This window comes from Syzygium oleosum, unplaced genomic scaffold, assembly GCF_021117445.2.
Source record: "Syzygium oleosum isolate NSW1041296 unplaced genomic scaffold, Sole_v2.1 Sole_v2.10, whole genome shotgun sequence".
Lineage (NCBI taxonomy): Eukaryota > Viridiplantae > Streptophyta > Magnoliopsida > Myrtales > Myrtaceae > Syzygium > Syzygium oleosum.
Window position 1 is genome coordinate 9,727,727 of NW_026607494.1, and position 13,878 is coordinate 9,741,604.

At 41.3% G+C, this 13,878-nt stretch overlaps 1 protein-coding gene across 4 annotated transcripts; it reads right to left on the reverse strand.

Moving 5' to 3' along the window:
* Positions 1 to 1,554: 1,554 nt before the first annotated feature.
* On the reverse strand, positions 1,555 to 8,985 carry LOC115685498 (putative E3 ubiquitin-protein ligase RING1a). Of its 4 annotated transcripts, none has more exons than XM_030610573.2 (10): positions 8,558 to 8,985; positions 8,333 to 8,377; positions 6,000 to 6,058; positions 4,407 to 4,488; positions 4,198 to 4,318; positions 4,061 to 4,102; positions 3,245 to 3,763; positions 2,903 to 3,010; positions 2,062 to 2,292; positions 1,555 to 1,910 (listed from the first exon to the last, which is right to left on the reverse strand). In XM_030610573.2, the coding sequence occupies exons 1-10, from the start codon at positions 8,776 to 8,778 to the stop codon at positions 1,872 to 1,874; spliced, it is 1,467 nt and encodes a 488-aa protein (XP_030466433.1). In that variant the 5' UTR covers positions 8,779 to 8,985; the 3' UTR covers positions 1,555 to 1,871. The 4 variants fall into 4 exon arrangements, with proteins under 4 accessions (XP_030466433.1, XP_030466432.1, XP_056171487.1 ...); XM_030610572.2 differs by having other exon boundaries at positions 8,333 to 8,375; positions 8,553 to 8,984; XM_056315512.1 differs by lacking the exon at positions 2,903 to 3,010 and having other exon boundaries at positions 8,333 to 8,375; positions 8,553 to 8,984.
* Between the last annotated feature and the right edge of the window lie 4,893 nt (positions 8,986 to 13,878).

A 13,878-nucleotide genomic window follows, 5' to 3' on the forward strand; every position in this document is an offset into this window, starting at 1 on the left:
AAAGTATATTTTCGCAGCTATTGACCATGGACGCAATCGATCATACTTATCACATCGCCTAGACAATTATCATAATCGCATAACAATTACTATGGATGAATTGGGAGCAACTGCATGTTATATATTAGGTTTCTAACTACGCCTGAAGTTCACCAATTGTTACTGTTCAAACTTAGTTTTTACCAACTATAAGAAGTTGCTAACTGTAGATAGGTTGGAAATTACCTTTCTCATTGCAAATTTGCTAATAGAAACGAAAATAACAAACATTTATAGATACTTTCACGATGTAAAACTACAACTAGTCACTGCGAAAAATAGGTATAATTCAACCCCAGAATGAGCTGGTTGAAGCTGGTAGAGCTGGTAATTCGTGGATTTTAGGGAGGGAATCGGTCCGAATATGTTGCCTAGCACATGGGCAATGCGGTTGGTTCTAGTTGTAACTCGATCGAACCGGTCTTTGGGCCTATTTTCTAATTCGAGTTTGTGCCGATTCGAACAACTAGACCTCAAATGCTCCGGCCGAGACCCAATCTAAATAAATTTTATATTAAAAATAGGAAATAAAGAATTTTTTTTTATTGAGAAACCCAAATGAAGCCATGGACCATAAGAAATTTATGATCACACATCAAACGGCCCAAAAACAATCGGGCAGTGCTCCTTAATTGGGGGTATAGGGCCAGCAAGCTGGTTAAGGAGTACTGTGCAAAGCACAGGCTGACCCTACAGGACCGAAACTCTCCTCTTGTTACCTCAGGCGTGAGAGGCTACCATACATGTCTACCTAGCGGTAACCAACCAAAACTAGCCTGGAGTCTATCATAAAGTCTATAGACCCTAGTTTTTCTTTTGACATCTTTTTCTCTATGTCTCTTTTTTCCTGTTCTCTCCAACTTTACTCAAACACTTCATGACTCTCTCTCGCTCGCGATTGACCCTCCTCCTTGCCATCGCTCATTCGAGTCTCACAACCCTTGCTCGATTTTTACTCACCTTTGCTCGCTCGACCACGTTCATCTTTTACTTTGAACCGTTTTGGTGCTCATATTATTTTGCTTTAAATAATGAAACCCAAAAAAGGAACAAAGGAAAAAACAGGTTCTCAGGTAGACTTTAGACTCATACCGAAATATAGGATAGACTCTAGAGAGCTTGAGGGCAAACAGAGTAGGTTCAAGGTTGCAAAAACTAAGAACCGCTTCTAACATGGTAAATTTCAGCTTAAACTTACCTACCCATCCTTAAACCTATTACCCCTACCCGTATCTACTACTTGATTGTACGTAAAAGTCTTAAAGTTGGAGTATAGAAGAACGGGACTTCGGCGCTCTCGGGCCCAACCGATTCAGTTTGGTCGGGTTGACTTTTCTACTTAAGGCCAAGCTATAGTCACGCCCAGTCTTTTCGCATAGGGCCAAAAGATCCCTCTAGGCCCCTCCTGGCCCGTTTGCACCCGTTCCGCCGCCAAGGCAAGGCCGAACGTGTGCAGCTGAAGGTCCTGAGTCGTGCGAGGATCGGACGTCTGATCTGAAAAATCTCAAGCAAGACTTACACCGAGACCATCTCGATGAATTGATCATTAGTTGCTTCTTGAGTGAATTGATTCCTATTCGAATACTCAATCCAGAGACATCAACACGTAATATTTGACTGCTGACCTTCTAATATAATCTGGTAATAACAATTTGCAGTAAAATCAGCAAGGGAAGAAAAACCTAAGAAAGTAACCAATAATGTGTGCCTTTATCAACTAACATGTACTCTAAGCTCAACTGGCAATCCCGTCCACCTCTCTACATATATATGTATATATACGAGTATGTGAGAGTTTACTTAAATATTGCTGAAGAAGCCCATGGAACTCGTCAGGAGTTGGAGGTTCGTTTCTGCTGGAATCCTAGAATCTGCAACAAGATATATTTGCTCATTGAAAGGACCATTCATAAACGTCCTTGGAGATATATAGTAGCAGAAATATGAGGTTACTGATAAATGGTGCCAGAAATTAAAAAAAATGGAAAATTGCCAAGAAACTCCATTGTGGCATTAACTTACCAGGATGTCACTGATGGATCCATTGTCTGCAATTATCCCTGCTAGCGTCGCTTCCTTTTCCAGAATTTGCAGCTCAGCCTTATGCGGATCAACAACAGGTAGAACATTTTCATGTCCGCTTCCTAAGGAGAAAAGGTTCAGGCTAGGTCCTTGACGGCTGATGTTATGGTTCCCTTTGACCATCAATATTTCAACTTCTTCAGTTTGCAGAGGTGTTTGTTGAGCAACATACTGCAGAGTAAAAAACTCATCTTACAAAAAGAAAGGAGACCAGCGGCCAAAACAAAAAAGACGACCATATTCTACAATGCCAAAGATTGCAAAAGGTTAAGTCAGATTGAATACCTCCAAGCCCTAACCCGGGAAAAAGAAAAAGAAGACAGATTGAATCTGAAGTTACCCATTGAAATATTCAACCAAGAGTGCATTCTTGAAGTCAACACTATATGAGTACTCTTTTTAGAGTTCTCCTGGCCCAAATATACGATTTCGAGAATAGGCCAATTTCAAAATAAAGGGAGAAATGAGAGCTTAAAAGCACCATATCATCTATGATTGCAAAATTCAACTTCATTAAGCTTGTGACATTTTTACTGAGGCCAAACACTGAAGACAAATTGCGTGCGTGTTATTGCTAGTTGAATTTTTACTTAAAATCACCGTTTGAACATGTGTCATTAAGAAGTCAAACAAACAACTATCTCCAGATGCAGGGCCCCAGCAAATCATAGACATAATCACAACGATCTTGATGAAAAAATAATACACTACTGCAGGAGGTGTGAATGATGAATAATAATTGAAGCATATTTGCAATTCAGATAGCAGGAGAAAATCTTACATCACATAGATGTTTAACTGACAGACTTCGCCTACTGCAAAGGTAGGGCTGCTTCAGACTTGGAGTACTTTCTTTATCCAAAGAAACAAGCATGAAATAAACATCTAACTGTACAAAAAACATCCAAAGTGAGGAGGACCGTAGTGACACATAGAAAGGGAAAAGATATTCCCCATAATTATATACTTCACCAGTTGTGAATCTAAAGACCTAGAAGTTTTCACTTTTATGCCCTCTGTGTGCGTACTTCAGCTAGAAAAAACACTCATTACAAGAGCAACATTCCTCTGTGCTGTGGATTTATCATTGACTTTTGACAAAGTTTGAATGCGTATAGATTACCTCATCATTTTCCTCTAAACTCTTGAGGTACTCAACCAGCTTGGATAGCCGCATGTTCTTGGAGTTCTTGTTGTTACCATTTACGCCACCATGTCTTGTGTGACTTCTCGTACCACCCCTACCCCAAGCAAGCATTTCTGGGTTCCATACGAGCCCAGGAGAAATTCCTCTGGTATCTCTGGTTGCTTCCAAATCATTATCCGGGCATTCAACATCAGCCGATGAAGAAGGTAATGATGAACGTACTCCTGTCCTTTTTCTCCGACGTCTCTGCCTAACTTCAGTACCACGCTCATCAGCGGAAGATGAATCTTTGCCACCATTACTATCATGTTCATCTTCATTGTCTTCGGAACCTTGATGATCAGTTCCTCGAGAATTCCGTCTTCTTCTAGTAGAAGGCCTTAGATTCCGCTGTGATCTTGTGATAAATCCACCAGCCGGATCTTTACCCAGCGTGCGTCTTTTGACAAGTGCTTCTGACTGCCGTTGAAGAATTTGAGCAATGGATGCTTGAATCTGTCAATTCGGAAGATTAGGAGCCTAGCCACTATACATGGACCGACAAAATTTTCGTCGCTGCTAGTATTGAGGATTAGAGATTCCATCAACAACTATTCATAATCATGAAAAGCAAGAAAAAATTACAGCAGTATATATTTCGAATCCAACATGCATGCATTGTGACAATTTTCTCTGGTGTTTGTTTCATATTGAAATATGAGCGAAATGGTACAGCCAGCAAGACAGGCAAACAAGGCCAAAAGATTGATAAGACAAGACAGGCTGACAAATCTGCGTGACAAGTTCAACGACCTGCTTGTTGCGATTTCTCTCCTCTTCATGAAAAGCCAACTCCTGAAACAGGATTGCAGTGAACCAGTCAACAACATGAGAAAACACAACCTAGAACTATCTGATCAAGGAAGTACATAGCTCTGTCGATTTAATACCTCTTCCTCGTATTTGTCGATATCCGGATATAAAGCTGCTATTAAGGCGTCAAAGTTGGGATCATCTCTCAGTGAGCGTCGGCTGGCACAGTGAGTGCGGCAAGCAGGACATTCATTGTTCCTGCACAAAAGTATCAAGCAGAACAACATCTTACCACAATTGTGAGCTGCATAATACATAAAAAGGAAGTTTTTTTTTGGTTTCATACCCCAGTCGCATTGATTTGTCAATGCATTCCCTACAAAAGCGGTGCAGGCATTCCATAACAGTTCTTGTTTTCCGGATGATGCCTGCATAGATGACCAGATTTGAGAACCCTTTCTTGTATGACGTTGTTACCAGATGACAAGAGAAGTAATGCTACGTATCAACTTCGTATGATATATAAGTAGCGTTTCAGAAGTTGCAAGAGCATGATAAAATGGCATAGGTACAATATCCTGCTGATTGTACAAGAAAACCAGAACTAAGCAAAACTATATTGTTAAACCCTCCCCAAAAAGTACTTCGAAATTACCAATAAAACCTTTAATAGGTATGAAAAGTAGACTTCCATCTTTCCCAGATCATGGCCAATCATAGTTTTGAACCTAATAGAAGTTCATCATCCTAATTCTGATTGTCAGTTGGAGTCGTGGTGGATTTACAGAAGTCTGCAACAGTAATCTATCATGATCTCATAACTAAAGCTCAAGATTAGAAATCATTCCACGCTTTTGAAAATCTGTCCAATAATGTATCTTATTCTCATTTCAAAACAACCAGAGAGAGTGGAGAAGACGAAGTAATGGTTTCCCCTTAACGAAATCATAAAATGGCAATTTACGTCTCAGCACAATTAATTTCGGGGAAAATGACGCAAATGGTCCCTAAACTTTGGCCTAATGTGCAATATAGTCCCTGAACTTTTAGTTTGTTCAATGTGGTCATTGAACTATAACAACATTGAACATTTTCATATATTTCAGGGACTAAATTGAATATGTACCAAAAATCCAGGGACCATATTGAACAAATTGAAAGTTCGGGGATCACATTGCACATTGGGCGAAAGTTCAGGAACCACATTGAACAAATTAAAAGTTCAGAGACCACATTGCACATTGGGGCAAAGTTAAGGGACCATTTGTGTCATTATCCCTTAATTTGGCGAAGAGTTCAAAGTCTAAATATATAGAGTCATCATCCAGGGAAATATTGGTCATGATAGAGAAATAATGGTGGAGACAATTTGAATTAAAGCATCTTTTTTAACCAAAGTAGACCATTAAAAACACCAGAGATGTTGATGCTAACATTTCCAAAGAAAACTCCTATCTTTTTATCTCCATAAGCACCATATGAAAGAGAGAAAAATCCTTGTGTACAGGGAGGACACAACCAAGAAGAGAATTAGATCAATAGTTGCTTATACCAATCTAGTGCAGAGAGTCAGAGACTATTTTGTAGTAGGTGTCCTGCACAAAGAACTTAAAATAACTGGGCACATCTAGCCTCTTAAGTTAATGAGATTGCCACGTGCAAAAAAGACATAATTATCTACATAGATTCTGAACTTCAATTCCGACATATCACGAAAACAAAGTTCACCTAGCTCATGATCTTTTTTTCTCCCCCAATCTCCACAGAACACACATTAAGTCATTACGGTTATACGTGATGCAGCAGAAGTCAGCACATGTCATCATCTTTACAAATGATTCATAAAGGATAGTCGCCTGGATGCATTCTATCAAGAAAAAGCTATGCTTATATTAATATTCAGAAATATTTAGATGCAAGATGCCAAGGCAAACAGTACCTAGACAGATTGGGCATTGTACATCTTTACGAATGTCTGATAGTTTTACATAAACAAATCTGCAGGAAACAAGAAAAAATAAGTGATGTCAGCAGTCAATATGGAAAATATATATATATATATATATATATATGGAAATTGCTGATACTCTAAAGGGACCCTATAAGCCAAAAGAGGAGTCTTCATTACCAAACAAGATAAATACAAAAGCTGACAGAACATATCATGCAAGACCTTTTATCTATAGACATAAAGCAAGCAACCGCGTATACTACCCCTAGCCCCCCCACCCCCCACAAAAGAAAAGGAAACCACCGCCACCACAAGCAGGCTCTACCATGTCCTTCCAATTGTCTTCAGATGAATATATGATGACGTTGGGAATAGAATACTTTTATAACCTTGACCTTAAAATTGGGGAAAAAAAAGCTGTCCCCACAATGATGATTACAGATAAAGAGACACAAACTTTGCCACACATGCAGCTCAGTTTTCATGGAGGAGGATTTCTGAACCTGTTGCTGACATTAGCCAAAAGAAGAACAGAGACAAAGCCCAAGACCATGATCCGAAAAACGTACTAGATGTGGACATCACGGATATATGTACTTGCAAACTCTTAAGGTTCATATTTACTGCAATTTTGGTGATATTCCAGTAACCAAAGCTAGATTCTCTCTGCTTTTCGGATTCAAGACGCTTATGAACAGGAACTTCACCCTAAGGAAATCTTTCCAAGATAGGGCTTGCAAGGACTTGATACATTCCCTGAGGTCCTTAAGTTGGATTTTGGGACTATCACTGTCCAAATTCAAACTTTTTCGACAACATCTAGAAATAGAAAGCTATACAGCGTGCATTCTCAGCTGCACCATTTTTTATGAGTAGCTAGAAGGAACTAACGCGAACCAGCTGGACAGGGCCCATTTGGAGATAGATATTGGGATCCAAAGTCCAGTCACAGAATTGAACAATAGCAGCATATATGACCTCATACTTGCATTGGTAAATAGGTTCGATGGACAAAAATATCAGAATTCATCTCTGTAGGGTCTTTACCAACCCAACTTGGACAAAGAGCCCTGAAGAGGCGAGGTATTAAGAAGCAACCACCATAAGAATGTCTTGTACCATGTATATAGACAGAAGTACATGATAACCATGCAAAGGAGCTGAGAGACATGGTCTGTTCGGAGTTATAGACGTCTAGAACAGAGAAGGATATTATCAAAAGCAAGTGATAGGCAACTGCAATGGATGATAAAACTGATGCCCAATATCCTGCAGCAGCCATCTTCCACTCAACTCAAATTATCATCTCTGCCACTTTAATAATGCACTAGTTAATCAGGTGAACTAAGTGAAGGACTCAACACCAGAAACACTTCGTACATCAGCTGTTTAAGTGAAATTTTCCCCATCTTTTGGCACTTTCACGGTTGATAATATCACACCTGGGCTCCATCACTAGTCAAGAATCACTTTCTCTTATTTGTCCAACTGTTCATAGCAACTCAAAGCAGAAACCAAAGTCCAAACGGCATATTGCCTTCTCCTCACTTAAGTCAATAAGTTAATTGATCCTTAACGCATATATATGTCTCTTAATATAGATCTTGCACAATACGTACACCTGAGCAAACTAATGCTTTGACCAAAATCTCACAGCGCGAAGCCTGTCTTGATATTTTAAACACCGAACATAACATAATTAAGTTACAGAGACAGAAAGGTAAAAAAAATCAAAGCAAGGAAACTGGAGAAGAACATCCAGGCTCGCCTGCAGCCACAACACGATTGAAATAAGTTCTGACTGGTTTCCAAAAACTAGAACTGACACCAAAATGTTGTATGACATGGTGATGCATCTACGCAGCACAAAAAGAGTCGAGTCAACGTCATTTTTTTCCCATTCGAAATTCGGATGCAATGCCAACGTAGAATTGAAAGAGACGCACAAAAATAGCAATGCAATATTCATGTGTAAGACAAAACCACGATCTCGACGAACTGAGAATACTCCTGAGATACAGCGTCGGGCTGGCAGCAAAGCAAGATGAATTGCAACATGCAATACTTCTTCTCATGCACTGAATCAAGCAGAACCTGAACACCAGAGGACGCGCCCGAATCGGCCGCATCGACGGATCAGCACAAGCAACTTCAAACACGCGGAAACGCAGCATTACTTCGAGAAGCAAGCCACGGCACAGCGAAATCAAGCAAAGCAGCACGGGCACGAGTCGCGCGGCTCAAAAGCAAGGACCAACGACGAAGGAAAGAGAATCTGAAGCGATAGAAACAGATCGAGAGGGGTGGAGACGAGTGAATACTCAGGTTTCTCCTCCGAGCTGGACGACGGACTTCCTTGAGAATCTGGAGAAAAAACAAAGAGCGAGAGCAATCACTTCGACGAGCGCGGAATCCGATCGCATCAATCGCGAGCTCGCACTCGCATGCCAGCACACGCACAGCACGCACAGATTACGTATACGAACAAAAGAACTCGTCAACGAGACGAGAACAACAACAACAACAAGAGCTTAGGCGGACCTTCATCTTCTTCTTCTTCCTCCTCAGCTCCTCCGCCTCCGGCGCCGCGGCCGCCGCCGCCGCCGCCCTGCGGCTCCCCGGGCTGCTGGTCGTCCTGCTCGGGGTCCCCGTCGCGGCGAGATTGCTTGGCGTGGGGGCCGTGGTGGTGGCCGTGGTGGTGGCCGCTCGGCTGCGAGGCGTCCTCGTCGTCCGCATTCTCCGGCAGGGACCGCTTCTGCGCAGGCATTGGCGCACGCGATGCGCGAGACGACGACGGACGAGAGAGAGAGAGAGAGAGAGAGAGGGAGCGAAGTGGTGGTGAAGGAGGAGGAGGAGGAGGTGGAGGAGGAGGAAGAACAACGGATGGAGAATTTATAAGAAGCCGAATATTTTTATTGTCGAGAGGGAGTCGGAAGCCACGGCAAGAAAGAACAAAGAGAGGAAAGGGCGAGCGAGCACATGTTGGTTCGGTGGACGGCCGTATGTCGCTTGCTCTTGGAGGTTGGTATTTTCCATTTTCCATTATTTATTCCATTTTTATTCATTTTTTGTTGTTTTTTTTTCTTTCGATTTTTCTTTTCTTTTCTCTTCTTTTTTGGGTGCCTTTTGGCTTATCGTTGATGATCTTTATTCCAATGCGCTTTGCCTTTTCTCGTGGGGTGGGGAGAATTTACGTTGCGAGTTTTCGATTCGTCCTTTTTGTTGCATTGCTTTGCTTGGGTGAATGTCTTTAGATTGCTTTTTTTTTATTTTTACAGAATTTCGCGGCGAATTATTAGTCGTGGTAATTTTTTTTTTTTTTTGGTCATGGTTGCGGTAATTTTACATGTGATGTATCCACGTCGGTTGATTGTACGTGAGGAGTCGAGAGGATGCGGTTTCCATTCTAAGCGTAATGTGCTAATCAGGGCAAAATGAATCCGAAATTGTATTTTGGCTCGCGAATCTGACGTTTTATGGAAATGTAAAAAAAATTCGAACCAATTTAGCTACCGTCCTCGTGGTTTTCCTTGTATTTATCGCGATCCCTTCGCGTCTGTCTTCAATAAATGTTCAAGTTGTTTCGATTTGCATCTAAGATGCGTTCGTATCGCGAAAACTGAATAATTGGAAAAACATTTTCTTAATAATGATCGTCCATATCGCTTACCAGAATGAATGCATGAAAACTTCTTATTGATAATTAGGCCAAAGTAAGAACTTTAATTTAATCAGTTTCTTTTTTATCGAAATGTTTCATTTTATCCAAAAATTCACCATAGCTTTTTACATTGTTGCAAAATGCTGGGTTTTTATGAATACTATTTCTCTTCCTCGAATTGAAACAAATTAGAAATCTTTATTCTCTACATCCTTTAGTGGATAAAACTTTTTTCGGGAACAAACAATTTCGGTCATTCTTCGATGTCTCCAATGGATTTATCCAGATTAATCTTAGCGACACAGCTTTTTTTCTCGATATCTTTGATCAATTTGGGGCTACTCTTACGAACCAATGAATTATGTATACTTTGATACATAACAAACTGTCCTTTTTTTTATAGACAAATGAACCGGTTCGATAATTAATGAAAAATCTACGGTCTATGAAAATATTTAAACATTAATTATTGGCGATAACGAAAATATTTTTCACTAATCAATTATTTTAAGGGATACAAGCGATCATTTTTTATAAAACGTGTTCCAAAATTATTTATTTTCCGCCTGACAGATGGAGTTGACTAAGTCTAGAATTTTGTTAAGCCATATAAGTTACGAGTATATTATGAGGAGAGGAGAGTCGGATAAATAGGGTGAAAAACAGAAGTAGTGCTAGTCGTAACGACGTTAGATTGATATTTGACAATTACACTTGTATCCTCACATTTAACGTAGCTAATGAGAAATTAAGGGTACTTTAGAAAGAAACGACGAAAGCTTTAAAAAAAAAAATGGAAACCCTGCTTCCTTCGTGTATAAAATTGCGAGAATTCGATTCTCATGATTTTAGTAAATGATAAAATTACAGGTCGAGATATGCTATTTTTCTTTTTTCGTTTTTTTGGTTATTTTCAAGGAAGAGAAATCCATGATGAGGATGTGTTTATTTCGGAAAAAACTTCACGACAAAGGAAAATACTTTTTCGGGAAATGAAAATGTTTTCCATCTTTCAGATTAGGGAATTCATTTAACTATATTTTCGTTTGTTTCGCGAAAAGTGAATGGTTTAGAAAATATTTTCTTAACAGTAATCGTTTGTATCATTTAAAATAATTAGTCAATGGAAGATGTTTTCATTATCAATAACAATTTATGTCTAAACATTTTCGTGAATGATGAAAAAAAATTTCGTTCATTCATTTTTGTAGGTGATATAAGCAATCGTTTTTTTGAAAAAAAATTTCTAAATCATTTAGGCTGCGAATAACAACCATTCTGTTTCAGAAATCAATTTCTGGCCAGATTTTCTATTTTTGTTTCATGGATAAATTTATGAGCAAAAATACGTGTTTGATAACGACATAAAATTTCTGTTCCCAAAACAAAAATTCGTTTGATAACAGCACAAAATTTCTCTCTCGGGTAGCTGGCAAGTGGATGGCAGGCGGGTGGCGGATGATGGGCGGCGGACGTTGGCAGCGAACGGCGAGCGGCGGACGGTAGGAGGAGGCGATGGCGATGGACGACGACGGGAGGTGGGTGGAAGGCTACCGGAGACGGTGGTCGGCGGACGGCAAGAAGCGGGCGGCAGCGAGAGGAGGGCGCCCGACGGCGGGAGACGGTGGCCAACGGACGGCGGGAGACGGTGGCCAGCGGACGGCGGGTGGCGACCTACAGCGGGCGACAACGATGGGAGGAAGGTGACCGGCGGCGAGAGACGGTGGTCGGTGGACGGCGAGTGACGGCGGGAGGAGGGCGGAGGCAGGAGGCGGGAGGAGAGCGGCCGGCGGCCCACAGCAGGCAGTGGCGGGAGACGGCGGATGGTGAGTGGCAGCCCACTGTGGGCAGCGACAGGAGGAGGGCGGGCGGGAGACAGTAGACGGTGGGCGGTGACGGGACTAGGGCAACTAGCGGCGGGAGACGGTGGCCGACAGGAGGTAGCGGCCGGCAAGTGGGCGGCGATGGCCGGCGGGTGGACGATTAGCTAGTAGTGAGGATGAGCGATGAGAACAATTTTATTTCTCATTTTTGTTTCAGAAATAGAAAAGTAGAAAATTTTAACTTCTCATTTCTGTTCCAAACTTATTTCTCAAATCAAAATTTGTTCCAAAAATTGAAAAATGAAATTGCGTTATCAAACGGATTTCTGTTCCAAACTTGTTTCTGGAACAAAAACAGAAAAATAGAATGGTTATCATTCGCAATCTTATTTTCCGCTAAACAAACAGAAGTATGTATATTTTCTTTTATTGTACATGATTTTCCGTTGATTAATCATTTTGTCTTTCACTGAAACAAACACACCGCGGGAAAATATATTTCATGAAAACCATTTTAAAGGAAAAATAGTTAGCTTTCATTCGTTTGGTGATCTTGAGAGAGTGATTTCCTTCTTGTCAAAAAGGAAAAGCTGTTTTCTCCCGATCTAAATTTGCTCTTTCAGCTCATAGAAAATGTTATCCATAGATCAATTAGTGTTTTGTCATTCAAACGCCGGAAAGTCGAAAAATAATATTTCGAAAAAAGGTTTTTCTTCAAACAAACGATCTTGTTGGAGCCGGAAGACGGGGTCAAAAAGGTAAAGAAGAAAGAGGTGTGACCCACACGCAAGGAGGGGTCAATGTTGAGGTTATTCATAAATCAATTAGTGTTTCGTCATTCAAACGTCGAAAAATCGAAAAATAATATTTTCAAAAATAATTTTCCTTCGAACAAACGATTTTATTGGAGCTGGAAGACGGGTCAAAAAGGCAAGGAAGAAAGAGGTGTGACCCACACGCAAGGAGGGGTCAATGCTGAGGTTTGACGGTCCGACCCTTAAAAAGAGTGTTTTGACTGTTCTCGCATGTTAACTCAAGCAGTGATTGTACTTTGGTACAATGCGGTGTCCGAGGCCCATCGCAGGTCAGGTGAAGATTGGGCCTCAGCAACGTCCGCCGCGACTCCAGCTAAAGAACAAAAGAGAGGTCTAAACTAAACTCGATTGGACGAGGCCGACCGGGTCAAAGTTCGCAAGTTGCGCAAACGAGCGGTTGCGGAAATGAGATATGGTGCTGTTTGAGAAGCCACGCTCGCTTGCGATGTTGCCGTACCTTGTCGTAAATCAGTCTTGTATTCTGCTAGCAGTAGTAGCTTATTGTGACAATGGAGGATTTGTTTCTTGGCCCCAGCCCGACCGGTGTACGGCCCCCCGCCCGAGTCATGCCATGCACGTGTTGGCGACTTCCACTCGTGATGCTCGGGCTCGTGTCGTCTTTTGCCGTCTACGTGGGTGATTTATCGAAATATGATACAAAATCGAACGATGGATACATAATTCTCGGAAAAATTATAAAAAAAAGTCATAAACCTATTGCAAATTGAGTCATAAACCTATTCTAGGCGGGTGATTTTTTTTTTTTGCAAATTGAGTCATAAACCTTTTGCATTTGTGCCAATTCAATCCTTCCGACTAATTTTGGCCAACTGGTGCTAACGTGGACATTTTTAATAATATTTTGATATTTTTCTAAAAAAATTAATTTTTTTTTCCTTCCCTTCCTTCATCCTCCATCAAGTCACCGGACCTTGGCAACCGGTTAGAGGCAACAGCCAGCGAGGTCGATCTCTCTGGCCACTTACTAGGCCGACCTCATCGTCTCTAGGCAAGCTCTCGCCAGGGGCAAGCAAGGCGACGACAAGGTCAAGCCTCCCCATGGCTAGGTGAGCCCTCGGCAATCCTCAATTCTGGCCGTTGCCGAGGTTTGGCAATCGGCCAAAGGAAGAAGGAAGGGAAGACGAAAAAAATATATTTATCACGAACGAAAAATTTGAGGCATAGACATTTTCCGTTTAACAATATTCTTAAGAGATAAAAACAATCGTTCATAACAAAATCTAAAGAGAGAAAAACAACCACGCGTGCTCGCATGCAAAAGTTGAAGTGCACTACCTAAGCCATGATCCTAAAAGGACACCACCCACTCCCTTCCCCATCTTCCAGGCAATCACACACAGAGCAATGCACTCATCCGATTGGCCAAAGAACAACACAAACTACCCTACAACGAGTTCAAGACCAGGAAAAGAAACCAGTTGCTACCTTCCCTAAGTCTCACTCCACGAGAGAGCGCTACAATAATCGCTTTGAAAATCTATAACCATTCTAAAAGAGGGCATCGTGATCAGATTTCAGATCCATCCGATCCTTATAGCCCGCCGAAG

Bases quoted from the DNA above. Each gene is read 5' to 3' on its own strand.
- LOC115685498 (XM_030610572.2), bottom strand. From the start codon at position 8,778: ATGCCTGCGCAGAAGCGGTCCCTGCCGGAGAATGCGGACGACGAGGAC. The intron at 3,011-3,244 runs GTAATCTATACG...TTTTTTGTACAG, and splicing joins GTTTAGAGGAAAATGATGAG to TTAGATGTTTATTTCATGCT. The intron at 2,293-2,902 runs GTAAGATTTTCT...TTTACTCTGCAG, and splicing joins CAGTTAAACATCTATGTGAT to TATGTTGCTCAACAAACACC.